At 36.3% G+C, this 18,933-nt stretch overlaps 1 protein-coding gene across 2 annotated transcripts in view; it reads left to right on the forward strand.

Moving 5' to 3' along the window:
- Positions 1 to 17,868, forward strand: part of LOC122555796 (cohesin subunit SA-1) — a 207,996-nt gene extending 190,128 nt beyond the window's left edge. For both annotated transcript variants that reach the window (XM_087993741.1, XM_087993742.1), the window contains exons 21-34: positions 796 to 883; positions 1,265 to 1,345; positions 3,090 to 3,182; positions 4,303 to 4,477; positions 4,835 to 4,974; positions 6,963 to 7,064; positions 7,156 to 7,304; positions 7,985 to 8,113; positions 8,621 to 8,826; positions 10,730 to 10,904; positions 11,093 to 11,203; positions 11,788 to 11,908; positions 14,531 to 14,611; positions 15,711 to 17,868. In XM_087993741.1, the coding sequence (XP_087849867.1) occupies positions 796 to 883; positions 1,265 to 1,345; positions 3,090 to 3,182; positions 4,303 to 4,477; positions 4,835 to 4,974; positions 6,963 to 7,064; positions 7,156 to 7,304; positions 7,985 to 8,113; positions 8,621 to 8,826; positions 10,730 to 10,904; positions 11,093 to 11,203; positions 11,788 to 11,908; positions 14,531 to 14,611; positions 15,711 to 15,734 (1,675 nt within the window). In that variant the 3' untranslated portion in view covers positions 15,735 to 17,868. The remainder of the gene's footprint in view (positions 1 to 795; positions 884 to 1,264; positions 1,346 to 3,089; positions 3,183 to 4,302; positions 4,478 to 4,834; positions 4,975 to 6,962; positions 7,065 to 7,155; positions 7,305 to 7,984; positions 8,114 to 8,620; positions 8,827 to 10,729; positions 10,905 to 11,092; positions 11,204 to 11,787; positions 11,909 to 14,530; positions 14,612 to 15,710) is intronic.
- Positions 17,869 to 18,933: the final 1,065 nt, after the last annotated feature.

Below are 18,933 nucleotides of genomic sequence, written 5' to 3' on the forward strand. Positions count from 1 at the left end.
CACTTGTGCATGATTCTATGGAGTGCTGGAATGTAGCCTTGTCTTGATGGTTCTCCAGCTGGCGAGTGTTCATCTTAACAGTGAAAGGTGTTATGCAAAAGCTAGGTTCCCTGCAGTAAGGGAAGAAAAATTGATGCAGTAGGATGCTGCTTTCAGACCATTCAGCACTGGCTTTCAGATCGCATTAGTTGGATCCTTGAAAGGGAACTGTTAGCTCAGAATTATAGCTGGAGAAGATATGTCATCAGGAAATATTTCACTAATATCAATTTGAAATATTCGGTAATAAATTTCACATTAAGGACATAGTCCTCTAAAATACTTGGTGATGTCAGAGGTTTGAAATCAAGTGGAATAAACTGCATTCTACAGTTTCTCGTGTTTAGATTTGTTTATGTTTTACATTAGTTTCATTTTCAGAAAATCTTTGGTCGAAATCTTTTCATTCACTAATACTGAAATTTGGAAATAATCTACCATTATTTGTTTAAGGTAGTCTCACCATTATTGTAACAGATAAACTGTAGAAATTATGCAGCTAATGAATTACTTCTGTGTTTGAAACTTAATGGAGTTTATAACTTCAGCCATTGTGCATTTAATAACAAATGGTAGACCGCAGATTATGATAATTCTAAGCTACAACAATTTCGATCACATTGGGCCATTGCAAGACAGGTGTTTGTTTTCAACCTTTTTATTGAATGTGGTGTTATGAGAGGGCTAAGCAGCCAGAAAAGCCTGGATCATGGAAGAATATAATCTCTCATTACTTGAACATTTTCTTTTTATTAGTGCTCACGATCTTACAAAATGGGAACTGTTTGGAAACTGCTACAGGCTTTTAAAAAGTGGGATTGAACTTGGATCTATGCCAGAACAGGTAAGAATTTCTCCAAAGTATTTAAAGACTTAACTCTTGCAGTTCCTTTGAGAATGTGTGTTTTCTTTTTTTAAGAACATTTGAAATAATTGAATGTGTATGTGCTAGATTTTCAGTAGCGCAAGAAATATTTAATATGCATAAGCCACTGCAACACAGCTTAATTTGAATAATGAGCATCATCAAAACTAACATATATTCTAATGTTTTTAAACTGTACGTCTAAAAGATGTTGAGTTCAGTTAATGTAGGCTTTGTATAAAAAAACATAATTTTTTATTCTAATTTCCAATGGGAAAGTTCTTGAAGTTTTGGACACTTTGCTACCTGTCCAATCAGCTGAAGTGTAATTATTGCCATTCTGTTTATTTTACTGGTTAGATAGTGGTCCAGGCGCTCCAGTGCTGTCACTACTCCATTCTGTGGCAACTTGTCAAAATAGCTGAAGGTTCTCCAACTAAGGTGAGGAAAGGCTCTAAAGTCAGCAATGTTCATGTTATTGTTTTAAAAAAAAAGGCTCTTTACAAATGTGGAAGAACTGGAATTGTGCCAGAAACAAGATGTCATAAATTTTTAATTAAATCTAGTTGGGAAAAACTTTATACCTTTTTAACTGAAATTTTGTTTCTGTGAATTCATTCTTAAAATGTAGCATTCTGATTTTGGGGTGACATTTCCAATTATGCTCATTTATTATAGCACGACTAAGATTTCTAAATCGATTTTAGATCCATGGTGTTTCTGGTCAGAATGGAAGTACTTGTTGAAGTAGTTTACTTTAGGCTGCGTTGTTCTAGTTTATTGGGAATAATTTATATTCTTTATTTTTCTTTTGATACTTTTACATTATAAACTAACTCCTCCATTTTATAGTTCATTATTCATGGTCTATACAGAAGTAAATCTGTCCTGTCATTTAAAAAAGGTCAAGTTTGTAAATCTTATGCACTAGATATTGGCATCACTCTACTAAAGGGACAATTTCCTCATTTACAGTGTGGCTGCACTTACACAGGGTCTTAATCAGGTAAATTCTTAAAATGTCACTTTAATTGTTCTCAAGGCATGTTGAGGAGAGAAGTGATGTTAGAAGTGACATGCGATAGTCTGAAATTTATGTTACTTTATTTTTAGAAGTTTGACTGGTCTTTAGTCCTCTGTATTGAGATTTACCCATAAGAGAACATCAAAAACACACGGGATTTTTTTTTGAGAAATCAGTGTTAAGAAACAATGTCTATAAATGTAGCACAACAAGAAAGTTGAAAACAGTAAAAGGCTAGATGATGAAAGTCGAGGATTATCAGTTAAGTGATTGAGGGTTTATGTTATTAATGCTTGAGGATGGGGGTAGCTTGAAAATTAATAAGGAAATCCTCAGTGCTTGGTGCTGAGAAAGAATGCATCATTCAAACCTGTATTTTTCTAATTGACTTCTGCTTTTAAGTGGAATGGAAAGCTCAGATCCTCTTTCACTGGAGTCTAAATGTTTTAGTCCACAGTACTTGGTGACCTGAATCACAAAACTACTAAACTTTTTAATTATAAGTGTCCTGCCATTCCAGAGCTGTAATCCCTCCTTCCATTGCAGGTTCATTCTTTTTTCTTCAGTGTTTCTTTTTACTTGACTATTTTCAAGTTCAGGTCAGTTTAGCTGGAACCAGATGTGAAAAATATCCCATTTAAATACATCAACATGAAGTATGGAGTATGGCAATCTCAAGTACAGCAACTAATAATAAATGTATGCAGCTTTTTCCAGCACTACGGTTGTTTAAATAGTAATTCTTATTGCCTGTTTCATGGCTGTTTGTCTTGAATTAATATGGCAGACACAGGTGTAAGTGGGAGATTTAAAATCAAATATGCTCGGAGAGCAAAATGAGCAATAGCTAATAGGAGTTCGTTCTGGAATGTATATGCTCAGATGAATCCTTTGAATAGCTTTCTGTGGTTAGGCATAACCTTTCTCATATTTGAGGGTTCTAGCAATAGTATTTGGAGGATAAATTGGAACTGCTGTTGGAACTTACTAACCCTGTGAAATATGCAATTTTGATGTAGTACGTCTAGAAAAATGGAAAAAATAGACAATGTAATTTTTGAACATTTGAACAGCATTGAACTTTGTGCTTTGCTCAATTGTGTATCTGTAGATTTAGTTAGGTGTTAAATATAACTTATTTTTTAAAATTATTTCTTTTAGGATGAACAACTAGGATTGAGAAAAACATTGAAAGCATTTTGTATTGTCTGTCAGCACTGTTTGACAAATGTCAACCCATCTGTCAAAGAGCAGGTAACTATTTCCACCATAAAGTAAGATTTTATTCATATGTAATTAAAGTGGTAAATTTGGTTAATTTTAGAGTTATAAAATCAAACAGTCCTTTAGCCCAGCTCATCCATGCTGACCAGATTTCCTAAACTGAACTGAGCTAGTGACATTTGTCTACATTTGGCCCATATCCCTCTAAACCTTTCTTATCCATTTATATCTCCAGATGTCTTTTAAATGTTGTAATTGTGTCTGCCTCTACCACTTCCCCTGGCAACTCATTCCATATACGCACCACCCTCTGTGTGAAAAACTTGCCATTCAGGTCCCTTTTAAATTCTTTCCCCTCTCACCTTAAACGTATACCCTCTAGTTTTGAACTCCCCTATCCTGGGGAAAAGACCTTGGTTGTTCACCTTAGCTCCGCACCTTATGATTTTATAAACCTCTGTCGGGTCACCCTGCAACCGTCTCAGCTTGAGGGATTAAATAAAAAAGGCCCAGCCTATCCAGTCTGTCCTTATAACTCAAACCTTCCAGTCTTGGTAACATCTATGTAAATCTTTTTTGCACCATTTCCAGTTTAATAACATCAGCAGGATGACCAGAATTGTACTCAGTACTCCAAATATGACTTTACCAATATCTTATACAGCTGTAATATGACATCCCAACTCCTGTACTCAATGCTCTGACCATAAGGCAAGCATGTGAAACGCCACCTTCACCATCCCATGTACCTGTGACGCCACTTTCAAGGAACTGTGTATCTGCACTCCTAGTTGTCTCTGTTTGACAACACACTCTAAAGCCTACCGTTACCATGCAAGTCCTGCCTTGTTTGTCTTACCAAAATGCAACATCTCGCATTTTTATGCTTAAGCTCCATCTGCCATTCCTCTGCCAACTAGCCCAGTTGCTCACAATGCATTTCTCTCAAAGTTCCCTAACAGCCAGTAAGTGCTTCAAAAAAGTTGTGAAGATCTTTGTCTAAGTTTATGCTTCTGCAAAATTATTTTCAACAGAAGTAAATAATTTTTTGAAATGTATTGCATCAAGCTAAAACATTGATTCCAAAATGTAATTTCAACTGCTCCTGTTAAAAACTCTTTTAATAAAGATTCATTTTGTCCCATTATAGGCATTCATGTTGCTTTGTGATCTGTTAATGATATTCAGTCACCAATTGACAACTGGTGGCAGGGATGGGCTCAAGCCGATTGTTTACAGCCCAGATACTGGACTGCAGTCAGAGTTGCTCAGCTTTGTAATGGATCATGTATTTATTGATCAAGATGAGGAGAACCAAAGCATGGGTAAGACTGTCCACGTGAAAGTAAATTAAAGTTAAATTTATTTGATTTCTTGATATTCAGAATTTATCCATATTTATCATAACTTAAGATACTCTACCAGATAGTATCCAAATTATTATATTACTTATGGTACCAGTTATTATTTTTATGAGCATCAGCGTTGATCTGTTCAGACCACGTAACATTGGACTTGAAAGTAATCTGCATCAAGTGGAAAAAAATTTGCGTTAATTTAAGTTTTAAATTGAGAAGATGATAGAGGGTGTAATTATAGTAACTGGTTTCTTCTCTCTAGCAAGTGTGAAATTGCCATTTTACCAAATAAATTGTAATCTTGCATTTCTTTCTCCTGTGCAGAAGGAGATGAAGAGGATGAAGCCAACAAGATTGAAGCCCTTCATAAAAGAAGAAACCTCTTGGCAGGCTTTTGCAAGCTTATAATTTATGATGTTGTGGATATGAATGCTGCTGCTGACATTTTCAAGCATTATATGAAGGTAATTTTAGAGATTAGAACATTGCTATTTTTAAAAGTAGAATTAAAGTCTCTTGTAGATCAAATTAATATAACTTGTAATTTTCTTTTTAGCTGCACTTAATATTGATTTGTTGGAAATATTCATCCTTTATTACCCTTTTACTATCTTGACAATCACTTGGAGTCACAGAGATGTACAGCACGAAAACAGACCCTTAGGTCCAACTCGTTCATGCCAACCAGATATTCCAACTTGATCTAGTCCCACCTGCCAGCACCTGGCCCATTTCCCTCCAAAGCTGAAAATGTGTTGCTGGAAAAGCGCAGCAGGTCAGGCAGCATCCAAGGAGCAGGAGAATCGACGTTTCAGGCATAAGCCTGAAGAAGGGCTTATGCCCGAAACGTCGATTCTCCTGCTCCTTGGATGCTGCCTGACCTGCTGCGCTTTTCCAGCAACACATTTTCAGCTCTGATCTCCAGCATCTACAGTCCTCACTTTCTCCATATCCCTCCAAACCCAGATGCCTTTTAAATGTTGCAATTGTACTAGCCTCCACCACTTCCTCTGGCAGCTCATTCCATACACATACCACCCTCTGTGTGAAAAGTTGCCCCTTAGATCTCTTTTATATCTTTCTCTCTCACCCTAAACCTATGCGCTCTTGTTCTGGACTCCCCCACCCCAGGAAAATACTTTTGTCTATTTATCCTATCCATGCTCCTCATGGTTTTGTAAGCCTCTGGAAGGTCACTCCGACACTCCAGGGAAAACAGCCCCACCTGGTTCAGCTTCTCCCTATAACTCAAATCCTCCAACCCTTTCTGAACTTTTTCAAGTTTCACAACATAGTTCCGATAGGAGCGAGACGAAAATTGCACGCAATATTCCAACAGTGGCCTAACCAATGTCCTGTTCAGCCGCGACATGACCTCCCGACTCCTGTACTCTGACCAATAAAGGAAAGCATACCAAATGCCACCTTCATTATCCTATTTACCTGCGACTCCACTTTCAAGGAACTATGAACCTACACTACAAGGTCTCTTTGTTCAGCAGCACTCCCTAGGACCTTACCATTAAGTGTATAAGTCCTGCTAAGATTTACTTTCCCAAAATGCAGCACCTTGCATTTATCTGGATTGAACTCCATCTGCCACTTCTCAACCCATTGACCACTTCTGCTTGGTTGATGTTCTGAGCCAACAGTATCTTCCTCTGCTTTCTCCAAGTACCACTTTTCTGTATATGCCTAGACAATGAACCTATCCCATGACTGTAATGACATAAGGTAAAAAAAGGGCTTTTGCCCGAAACGTCGATTTTGCCTGTCCTCGGATGCTGCCTGAATTGCTGTGCTCTTCCAGCACCACTGATCCAGAATGTAATGACATAAGAGCCATTCCTGATTCTGGCCTAACATTAGTGCACTTTGTGGAGGTGGAGAGGTCGATGATTCAGTGTAACCCATCTTCAAGACTGGTGAAGAAGTCCAACTCCTGATGCTGCCTGGTTTGCTGTGTTCTTCCACGCTCATGCTGGTCTACCTTGGGTTCCAGCATCTGCAGTTTTTTTTGTCTCTAACCAAGTGTGTGCACTTTTCAACTGAACTCACTTGATAGAAGTCATGTACTTGAATGCCAAGTGTTTCCTTTGTAATTCAGGAAAATTGAGGCCAGTTTCCACATTGCTTGAGATCAATTAACTCAGCACAAACTAAAAATAAAACTTGTGAATACTTAGCATATGTGGCATAATATCTCACTGTCTGTACCTTTACCCAATAAACTTTAGAAAGTCATTGAAGTTTTTCTTTTTATGCCAATTTATACATAGCATGTTAAATTAACTAGATTGCTGTATTAAGTAATGCAATATTAGTATACGTTCTGCTGTTGAAGAAAAATTCAAAGTTGATTGACATCTTGAAAATTATAAGTATCTTTTTTAAAAAATAAATGGACAATATCCAATAAGGCATCATGTTTATGTGTACTTTTACAAAACAGTATTACAATGACTATGGAGACATCATAAAGGAAACGTTAAGTAAAACCAGACAAATTGACAAAATTCAGTGTGCCAAGACACTTATTCTCAGTTTACAGCAGGTAAGAAGTTTCTATTGTTCATCATCAGCAGCTTATTTTTGAGCAAATTTGAGTTAGGTGAAATGCTAACTTGCAGTTTTTTTCACTTTAGCTCTTCAATGAGCTTGTCCAGGAGCAAGGTCCAAATCTTGACAGGTCATCAGCCCATGTCAGTGGTATTAAAGAACTTGCTCGTCGGTTTGCCCTCACTTTTGGTCTGGATCAGATCAAGACGAGAGAAGCTGTTGCTACTTTACACAAGTGAGTACCAGCGCAATATTACAAGTACTACAATATCACGATCATACTTCACAAAAGTACTACCAGGTTGTAACATTTCTAATGCTGATTATAACTGATTTAGTGTTAGCTGGATTAACCTAAACTTTACACCCCTTTATTTTGATGTGCCAACTGATTAAAGCAGTTTTTCGCTATCATTATCTTAGAATCTTACATAATTCAGAAAAGCATCATTCAATTCCCCACGTCGTCTGTGTTTTTGAATTTTCCTTCATAACATTTTTTTTAATCAGTATAATTTTGGTGAACCTTCCCTGTTCATGTAACATCTTTCCTATATTGGGATGCATGAAACACAAACATGACAGAAATATTTTTTTAATTCAACTTAATTTCCTTTATATATTACTTCTACAAATGTCATTTAATTTTTTAATGTTTTTCAACCTGAATTGACACACTTAAAGATTTGTCCATCTGTACTCCTAAAACTCTGTTCCTCCTCTCTCTCAACAAGTTTACTGGTTAGGATACAATCTTTCTAAAATACTTCCCAAAATTATGGGCTTTAGGTGACAAGCAGAAATATCTTTCAACAGTTTATCATCTGTGGGTTACTTGCTTGAATTATGAAACCTAATTGCTTTAAAGTCAGGCCCTTTGCAGTATTTCTAACAAGTCTTTGCTTATTACTTTAGGGATGGCATAGAGTTTGCTTTTAAATATCCTAACCCAAATGGACCAGAGTACCCTCCACCAAATCTTGCCTTCCTTGAGATTCTTGGTGAATTCTCCTCTAAACTTCTGCGCCAGGACAAAAAAACTGTGTAAGTAAAATATAGAGAAATTCATTTCTATCCTAGTACGATAAATAACTTGCATTTACTTCTGGTCTCTATGGTTTTTTAAATCACGTTTTTACAGAATAATATGTTTAAGAAACTAAGTTACCAAAAAATTCATTATTTTGAGTAAAATTATTACTCTTATTCCTCTGAACTATACAGGGGACTACATATTCTTAGATATTTATTTAATTTACTTAACAGCAGCATTAAAATTCTTGGTGTAGAGGTTAGTGCAGGGAGTGATGTGAGCAGATGGGAGGAGTGGTTGACAAGTAAATTAATGAATAACCTAGAATCTCTGTAGGGATCAAAGTGTCTAGAGCTTGTCTAGTAGAGTAGACAGGGTCTGCATTAAAATCAAATTGAAAAGAAACATATTCTCAATTTGTTCCTCTGTATTTGTGTAACATTGTTAAAAAAAAATTGTACATATTTTATCCTTTTTAAATTGAGGAGTTAGATATTGCATTACTGTGTTTTCTTTAGCCATGCATACCTGGAGAAATTCATGTCTGAGCAGATGATGGAACGAAGAGAGGATATCTGGCTGCCCCTGATCTCCTATCGCAACTCATTACTTACTGGTGGGGAGGACGATAGGATGTCTGTGATTAGTGGAGGCAGCAGTAGTAAAGCTTCCTCAATACGTAGTAAAAAAGGGCGTCCACCACTTAACAAAAGGAGGACCGAAGGCAAGTAACGGAACTATTTAGCATGGCACCCTTATTTCAGTTATTCAGAAAATTAGCTTGCATATTCTAAATTTGTCTTTATTCTAATTTCTGTGTAGCTAAGAAAGCAGTTTGATAACACTGTTTGTCCATATGTCACAGTGCTTTTGTAATTTGTTGATACACCTAACTCCACTATTCCTTTTAGGGCTACCTTTTATAAACATTAAACAAGGCTATTTCTGTACATTTTGAAACAGATTTGCCAGTTTGAAATGTTTTGGCTTGCTCTGAACTTACTGTATTGCATCATTGTGAATCATATCTGTTTTTAAAAATTGTTTGCAGCAGTATTTTGACACTTGTGATACATAAATTGCTGAAATGAGTGATGTCTAACAGATTTAATACTAGATTCAAAACATTCACAAAAGAAACCAAATGTATGCTGCCTAATACAGGTTTTGAGAAGGTGCTTAGTATAGTGGCACATAAAAGCGTTGTGAAAGTTAAGTTGTGCAGTATTAAAGGGAATGTGATAATATGAAAAAGAAAATGCCTGAAAAACAGCAAATACAACTAGAAGTTAATAAACAAACAATAGTGTAACATCTTTAAACAACAGAAAATGCTGGAACATTTAGCCCATGTGGCAGCATCTATAGAGAGAGAAAAAGTTAACATTTTGAGTCTGTGTTCTGAGTGGTTAAACTTGAAATTTCAACACTGTTTTTCTCTGTAGAGATGCTGCCAGAGTCGTACTGTTTCTAGCACTTTTTTATTTATTTATAATTAACTGAACACTGTTTTAATGGGAAACTTGTATTTTATACAGAAAAGACCCTCCACTTAGGTTATAAAACAATTGAAAACCTCCTCCCAGGTTATAATTTACTCTGTCCCTTAAGTCAACACTTCATTCTCCAAAAACTAGTTCAAAATATTCTTGACTGCCAGTGGATTGCTTCCTTTTCCCAGTAGTTCCCAAACAAATGATCACAGTGTGAAATACTCTGGAGGTTTCTCCTTCTGGCCAAAGCTAGGTGAATCTTCCAGCCTTGTGTTGCACTTTAATCCGAGTGTAAGATTCCACCCATATTCCGCATGGTAAACAACAGAAGCTGAATGCCTCTGTCTGTCTCTCTCTTTCTGTCACTCCTCCTTCCTTGCAGGTAGGTAGAAATGCTACATAATTTAATCTTCTTTCAGTCCCAATAGTTTTGGAATCAAATAGACCATTTAAAGTAAAGCCTGGCATTCTTGAAGTATTACTGTGAGACTTAGAGATAAAATCTTTCCACAGTCAGCACAGTTGTTCAGGTCATAATTGACAGATGTGAACATCTTGTACCTTTTCCCCAGCAAATATTAGCCTCTCCATCCCCAGAGCAACCAATCCACCCAGGTTTGTTGTTGAACAGGATTCTGAGCAGACAACATGGCTCCCTTTGACGCTCAATTTTAACTTAGTCTCGAAGCTTAAACTTTGTATTAAAAGCCTAAGGCATAATCAAATGCAATTGAAACCCTCACCATCGTCCTCCGTCCTCTTCACCTCATCCACCACAGTTGAATTGCCTCTATTAATAGACTGTCAGCTCATATTAAAAAGAGTGTTGGTGTAGATTATTAGAGGGCACCAGTGGAACTCTACATCAGTCTTAGGAAAGGTGAAAACAAACAAAACAAACTTGTACATTTTTAGTAGGTTTTCTTCAAAAATGGTCACTTTAGAAATGTTGCACTTCATTGAAAGCATCTCAGTCTTTCCATAAACAATTTGTTTGCCTGGTGGTTTGTTGAACTTCCAGTTCAGGTTAGCCTCCAAAGTGTTAATTCAGAATTCAATCATTCGAAAACATATATAGGAGCAACTGTCATGTTATTTCTTCATGACAGCATTTTCTTTTGTTTGGTTTTGTAGAGGAGAATGTGGATAATTCATGGATGAACAGGAATGACGCTGTTCAAACTCCAGGAGTCCTGCATCCACCACAGTTGACTTCAACAGTCATGCGGGAAAATCCTCGGCAACCGGCAGAACACAACATGGAAGATCAGGAATCTGAACGGGGCTCCGAATCTGATTATGTACAGAAGTAAGTTGGCTTTACCTATGACCAAAACCAGTGATCCTTGAGCACCATAGACCACTAAAGGAGAAAGTGCAACACTTATCGGCAAACTCGTGCTTTTAGCAATTTAGTATTTTCTTTCTGTATTGAAATTTATAGATTTAGTTCACCATATCAGTTCATTTTTTAAAGTGAGGCACTTTTCTGTTCAGCCCTCAAATGCAAATGCCTTGGTTGGGTCAACACAAGCTTGAAGAGGCACACCGAAAAGACAGAGTGGCCATGAACTACATGAAAGCACGAGGTGGTGTAAGGCAATCAGTGTAAGTTCATAGACTGCTTATTAAGAAATCATAGATGCCATGTTGCGGCACTTGGAAAGATGTGAAAGATGCCATAGTGCCAGATTAGTTGTGGTCGTATCTGTCAGTATCTGTTAGTGTATTTTTTTATATTTGTTGAGATTGTTTTTAATAAATATTGGTTTGAGGTAAAATCAGGTAATCCCTTTAAGCTGCAGCTTGAAGGTGTTTGGGACAGTATTGTTACGATTCCATTCACAAATTGCATATTGTACTAAGGACTGTACTACAAGAAGTCATAAGGTTTCAGGACCTCTGGCTGCATATTAGTTTGAGGAGGTTGTTAGATAAGTGCAAGGAATGATGATTAATTACTCCTTCTGCAATCTTTTGCAGATCTATTTGAAATCAGTTAAAAGACAAAGAGTCATTTGTGCGTGTTAACGTCTGTTCATAAATGGGGACACTAGGATGACACCAAACTTAGGAGTTTGGTGAATGTATCCCTTTTCTTGAAAAATCAGAGTGCTACTCTTGTTGAGGCTAGAAGGAAATGGTTGGATATAGCTGCCAAATTAATATTTAATTTTTCGTTCTTTCTACAGCCGCAGTCACAGTTTAATGGAGGATGATGCTGAACCAATTTTTGAAGATGTAATGATGTCATCAAGGGGTCAGTTGGAGGATATGAATGAAGAATTTGAAGACACTATGGTTATTGATCTGGTAGGTGGTCATTTGTATGATAAAAATAGGTGTACGTTTAATATCAGACAGCATCATATTTGGAATAATCCTTTTGAAGATTTAGTCGAGGAGACTAAGCAACCATTGGTAATTTTGAGTAGTGGTTTATAGTTTGCTTATGTTTATATATAAAAGAGCTTTCAAAATACAGAATTAGTATTTTGATTTGTTTGTTGCAGGTCTTTTAATTTACACATCTTTTTTGAGCTTATGAATATGGCAGCTAACACATATACACACATATCCTACTGTCTAATTGATTGTGTTTTAAAAGTGACTACATAATCTTAATTCCTCTGCTTGAAGTTGCATCCAAATTAGAGACTGAGAGATTTATATTTATCATGTAAAATTAATATAATGGCAGTGAATGCAGTATCACGGTGAGTCCACTGAAATGCATTGGTAACCATGAACATAGAATTTGAAATTCTCGGGGTGGTAAGAGTGATTTCAAAGCTATTTCATTGTATGATGGGATTGTTGCTTTAATATGCTTACTATTCTTGGAGTTAATAAAACATCTAAATCTTCCTTATTGATAGAATTATGCTTTGTCTCCTTTGTAACTAAATGAGGCTTGAATCTTGGAAACTGCCCAAATTTTAGACAATTTTATTGCATGAAGGTCAATTGTGATCTTAATGGGCAATGGGCCAAGGAGTGGCAGATGGAGTCTAATTTAGATAAATGAGAAATACTGCATTTTGGAAATGCAAATCAGGGTAGGACTTATACACTGATAAGGTTCTGGGGAGTGTTGCTGAGCTGAGAGACTTTGGAAGTGGATTAGCAGGTAGATAGGAGAAAGTGTTTGGTATGTGTGCCTTTATCGGTCAGAGTAATACGTTTAGGTCACTTTTGGAATACTGTGTGCAGATCTGGTCTCCCTGCTATAGGAAGGATATTGTGAAACTTGAAAGGGCTCAGGAAAGATTTACAAAGATGTTGCCAGGGCTGGAGGGTTTGAGCTACAGGGAGAGACTGAACAGACTGGGGCTATTCTCCCTGGAGCATTGGAGGCTGCTGAGGAGTGACCTTAACATGGATTTATAAAATCATGAGGGGCATGGATAGGGTAAGTTTCCAGAGGGTAGGGGAGTTCAGAGCTAGAGGGCATAGGCTTAAAGTGAAGGGGGCAAGATTTGACAGACCTAAGGGGCAACTTTTTCATGCAGAGGGTGGTGCGTGTGTAGATTGAGGAAGTGGTGGAGGCTGGTCAATTACAATATTTAAAAGACATCTGGATAGGTATATGAATAGAAAGGGTTTGGAGATGTGGGCGAAGACTTGGCAAATGGGGCGAGATTAATTTAGAATATCTGATCGGCACGGCTGAGTTGGACCGAAGGGTCTGTTTCCGTATAGTACATCTCTATGACTGAGACAGCTAAGTAGAATCAACTGAAAAACTATTATGCCAGGCCATTTTTATTGCTTTCTTTTTGCATGAATGAACTTATCAAAACTGGTAAATTTGTTGCCCAACAAAATAACAAAACCAGTAAATCCTGTACTGAGAGTTGAATGTCAACTACGTGTTCTAATTTATCTTGATTTATAGGATATGGTAAACCAAATTTTGACAAAAATCAGGCAACAATTAGGTAATTGACCTTAGTAAAATAGGAGATTATTAATTGGAGGTTTACAGGCATTACTTATAAACTAAGTCCTCACTTAAAGTTGTAGTTGCATTCTTGACTGTCAGGACTTTTGAGTGAAATGACTGTGAATTGAGGCTTCCCGTAGGAATCAACACTACATGCACAGATATTTTTAGGATATTTCTCACCCAAGAAACTGTACAAAAAGAAGCAGTATTCACAATATGTGTAATACCATTCAGTCCTAGTTATAATAACTTGCAAAATAAAATATCGCATTAAAAGAAATGTAACAGAAATGTACAATTTTCTAACTACATTCACTTTGCAGTACTTTTAGGTTAGCCAGGCTCCATCCAGTGGCAGATGTTAATTAATGCAGCTATTACCCTGACTCCCTGTATTGCCAAACTCATGCCACTAGATGGAGACTAGAACTTGAGTTCAGGGACATACAAAACCAGGAGCCAGATGAACAACCCAGGTACCTGGGGTACTGAAGTTAGAGGGCAGGAGGCAAGGCTTGGGAGAGAGGCAACACTAGAAAGCAGGGCCCAGAGAGGAGGTGAAGTCTAGAGAGCAGGAGCCAAGCCAAGGATATGACGGGAAACAAGGCTGAGAGATCTATGACTGACAGGTGGATGGTAGGTAGGGGTACCCAGGTAAGAACAGAAGTACTGGGGAAAGATCATGTGAGAAGGTCTCAAAACACAAAGTCTGGCACACAGCATTAAAATGAAACGTACCACGTTATATAATTATACTGACTTCATATCAGCAGCATTAAATAAAACATGAAGTAAGTTATCATTAAGCACAGGCTTGCTGTCCATTTCCTAAATGTGCTCATTGTGTGTGTTTTTCAGTTAAAATTGAAATGATTTGTGTGTACTGGTGTTCATTTTCCTTATTGGAAAATGGCTTATTATCTGTGCTCAGGTTTTTGAGAGTAGTGTTTGAACAGCAAATATAATTATGTGAACTGTTTTCACAGCCTCCGTCACGAAACAGACGTGAACGAGCTGAGCTCAGACCAGATTTCTTCGACTCTACTGCCATAATGGAAGATGATTCGGTGTGTATCAAGGAATACTTCGGTCTATGATGCGTCCTCTATTAACCAAGATAAATTAAGTTTTTGCGTATTCTCTTGTAGCTGTCAAAATATTTATAAATAGCCACACAAGGCCTGAATATGTAATTGGAAAAGTTAAATTTCTCAGGATTTTTATATTTACTGAACATCAAAACTAAACCAAAAAGTTATTTCTTCCAAAATTGGTGGTCAAATATAATTATAGTTAAATATTTACAGCTGCAGTTGTCTAACAATGAACCAGTGAAAAGAAAGTTTTTGTAATGTTTACTTTTTAACATTTCCTGCTGCAATGTTCATGTATTAATGAGAATGATTGAACTGTTTTATTGACTAATATTGTATACCATTTAAATGTATATTATGCAAAAAGTTTCTGAGGAATATTGGTTATGCAAATCTGGGCTTTTTGGTTCTTTCCTGAGATGGGAAGTGCCCCAATTCCATCTTTCCAAAGCCAAGCTTCTTGGAATCATTATATTTTGTACACTCTATTTACACATGACTTAAGTCCTAGTTCTTCTTTTTCATGTCTGTTATAAGTCTATCTTGATTCCAGTGATGTGAATCATTGCTAAGTATTTTGTGTTTGCTGTGTACTTTTATAATTTCACCATCTCTATTTATTTCTCTGAAAGTCTATTCTATTAAAAAGTCTTCAGTGCATTTGTAAATGTACATTCTCAACTGTGGAACTTATTTATATATATAAACCTTAAACATATTGACGTACTGTTCTATTTCACACAGTGAAAATTTTTAAATGCGGAGCTATTATAGTGAATCAAAGTTAAAATTCTAACCTGTTTAGTTGATGTGCTAAAGATTAACACGAACTAACCAGAACTAGAGATAGTTAGTTACTCTGCTTAAAGGATTATCATCCATTCTGTATTAAATGTTGTAAATTTATATCTGCACTTGTAAATTCAGCTTTTGTACTACCACATATTTGTACATGAATTATTACAGAAATTGTTTTGAATTGATAGATTTGAAAATGTTCTGTGGTGCATAGATTTATTTCCTCCCACAAATCTGAAGATGGATTTTTTGTTTTATTTTTGTTTTTCTGTAGGGCTTTGGGATGCCTATGTTCTGAGACTGCTGGAAGTTTTATATTTTTAAGAACTCCATCGTCTAAAGAGAATCCAAGATCTAAATACTGTGACAGCAACTTTTAAACTAAATTTTACATACTCAAGATCTGATTTATTTTTTATCAAAGGATAAACTTGATGAAGATTTGATTATGATAAATGGGGAAGCCTGAAGGAGGAAGCACTATAATGGTCTGTTACTGAGACAGATTTTCTTATGGACCGAAAACCGTGATCTTCATGGGAAGAATTACCCCCTACCCCCAAAATTGACCTGACAGATGGACTGTAGCACTGCTGAGGAGTGCCACAGTAGGATTTTTTTAAAAAAATATATATATCAACCAAGAGTAAATTGTATTAAAATCATGAAGGCATATTTAAAAAGATAGGGTGGCACATACAGCAGATGACACCAAAAGTACAGATGAGTTCCCTGAGTTTTTGTAATTTTTTTCTGCTGTACAGTTTAATATAAAAAATTTTTGAGATCAGCAGTTTATGTTATGTTTTTTAATTCAAGCTTAGAAATTTTTCAGAAAGCAGCAATGCTGAAAATCTAGATTAGGAGCAAAGCAATTTTCTCACACTGGAGTTTGGTTTCTTTGTGGTACGCATTTATTTTATTGAGGGGTGGGGTGGGTAACTGGAAATTAATTGCAAAAAACTTATACAGTAAATGTATAAATGGGTAATAGGTTCTGTTGGGGCTTTTTAGAAATGTGAAATATTGCTTCTGCAAATCACAGGTAACAGTAATCCAGAGATTTCTTTTCTTTTTAATACTAAGATCTTATACATATGTCTACAGCAAGCTACTTACTTTCTTAACAAAAGCTGCCTTATTTACTGTGAAGACTACTCATTAGCTGCTTTAAGTTTGACTTCAGCAGAGTTGAGATTTACACTTTAATCATCATTAGTCCAGTGCATTTTGCTTTTAGTTTTAATGTTCAGAACCCAACAGGTGAAATTTAGAAGCTGGTGTAGCTTCCTAAAATTCAGTTTGAGAGATATTTGATATTTGAAGACACTTCATAATACAGTACATTTTCTAAAACCAGGTTGTATAAATCAATGCTGTACACTCCCAAAAGTGTAAAAATTAGGTCAAGAGCACATTTCGTTGTTAAATTTTGGTGCACTGTTGCCCTTGATTCCAGATTTACTCTATTCATTATTAAGGAATGCCCACTTTTGACTTTCTCAATTGTCTAGATGTACTTTTACAAATAATTTTATACAAAACAGAGTTCAGTAATTGACTAAATGGAGGATTAGCCCAATGTGCTAGAATGTGTTCCATCTGTCTTGCTTCTGATTAGTTACCTGCAGTATTGAATTGTTCTTTTAATGCCATTTCCCATCTGATCATGTTTTTAAAGTAATGTCAGAAACAAATTAATTTTGTAAACTACAATTTTAACATTTTAACCATCTTAATTTAGCTGTCCGTAGACAGTTTCCAATATAGAAATTGACAATTTGACACCTGAAATTTCACAGAACAAAAGCTAATCAAAACATACTGCTTGAAACTGTTTGCAGAAGATATTTGAAAGCTACTGTCATAAATGGAAAGAATATTACATGATAAATTTTAATGTTTTCTCACATTTTGAAAGTAGTTATAACTAGATTTTAAATTGTAAGGTCATTTGAGTCATTTACTAATCTACAATACTAACTTAGATGAACAGAAAAGCTGACTTTAAAGGTATTGACTTTTTGGTATTGCTATTAAGCAGTTGTGAAAATATGCGATATTGGTTAGTTTTGTACAGTTTTCAGGCTAAATTGTCAATGATCTGAAATAGTTCTGTGGATTGAGTGGCGCGATGATAGGTACTGCATGGTTAGAATCATCTCTGCATCAACTTATGCTGTGCAGTCAACTATTTAAATCTGAATTCTTCGGCAGTATTGTAGCAGAATGTGAAACGATGGTTTCATGTCTGGATACCTCCACGCTGGGCTTGAAATTGAGTTTGAAGTTAATAAGTTTTATATTTTGAGTGTTACCTTGATTGGTTTTACTAGTAATACTGTAAATTGTACATTTTCAGTATAAAATTTCTTTTTGTACATTTTAAAGCTGATGCTTCACCTTTCCTTTAATAAACTGTTTGAAAATAATTGTTGCAGACGTTATGTTATTTAAAACCAAAATTTTTCATAACAGTTAATTCCTGCCTCTAAACTGACTATGTCCTCTTTCATTTTGAAAAAGGTCAGAAGTCTCATAATACCAGGATATAGTCCCAAAAGTTTATTTGAAATCACAAGCTTTTGGAGTGCTGCTGCTTCATCAGGTGGAGTGATTAGAAGCACATAGGCAGAGAAATCAAAAGGTCATACAAATGGTGTGAGTGGAGTGTAGACAGCTACAGTGTAGCTACAGGTAACCTCACCTTGCTGTTCAAATCATAAGTAAACTTATGATTTGAAGTGGCTTCTGTTCCCAGTCCCAAAGGAGCGCCCAAGAAACTATGCTTGCACCCCTCCTGTTTTTAAACTGCTGGCTTTCAGCAAGTTCATTATTATAGTGTTAGCTTTCAACTGCATATTGACAACACTCAGTTTGACCTCTCATTTTTCTTGATCCTTAACACTGTCTTTATCACACTATTTTGACATCTAATGCTGGACAAGCAGAGATTTACACCAATTGAGAATCTTGGAAAGTACAAAGCCATTGTTTAATCACAAACTGTTTCCAATCAGTTGATTCCATCCCATAGCCTGGCAGCTATCTGAAGCTGAACATGTAACTCAGAACTTTGGTGCCATTTTTGACTGAGTGTCTGACCACATCCACCTGTCATCGAGAAGCTCAATTTCCACTTAACAATGCTCCACTGATCTTCGGCCCCATGTCACTACTGCTGAAACCCTCACCTGTACATAGGATACTATTTTGAACTCCTGCAATGACTTCCTACGGCTGAAATGATTGACTTCCAACAACCAAAGAAATCTTCCTTACATTAGGTTGGATTCCAATTAGCAAACATGTTCTATATTTTGCTGGGGCTTCTTGAATGCTACAGTCAAATGCTGCCTTGATCTCAAAAGGAGTCTCTCTCACCATGTCTCCAGACTTTGATTCCTTTGTCCATATTTGGATCAAGGCTGTAATGAGGTCTGAAACAAGAATATTGCAGATGGAACCAAGACTGTTTCGGTAAGCAATTGTTATGT

Source organism: Chiloscyllium plagiosum, unplaced genomic scaffold, assembly GCF_037043375.1.
Source record: "Chiloscyllium plagiosum isolate Xiang-an unplaced genomic scaffold, Cpla_swu_hap1 HiC_scaffold_13, whole genome shotgun sequence".
In the NCBI taxonomy this organism is placed as follows: Eukaryota; Metazoa; Chordata; class Chondrichthyes; order Orectolobiformes; family Hemiscylliidae; genus Chiloscyllium; species Chiloscyllium plagiosum.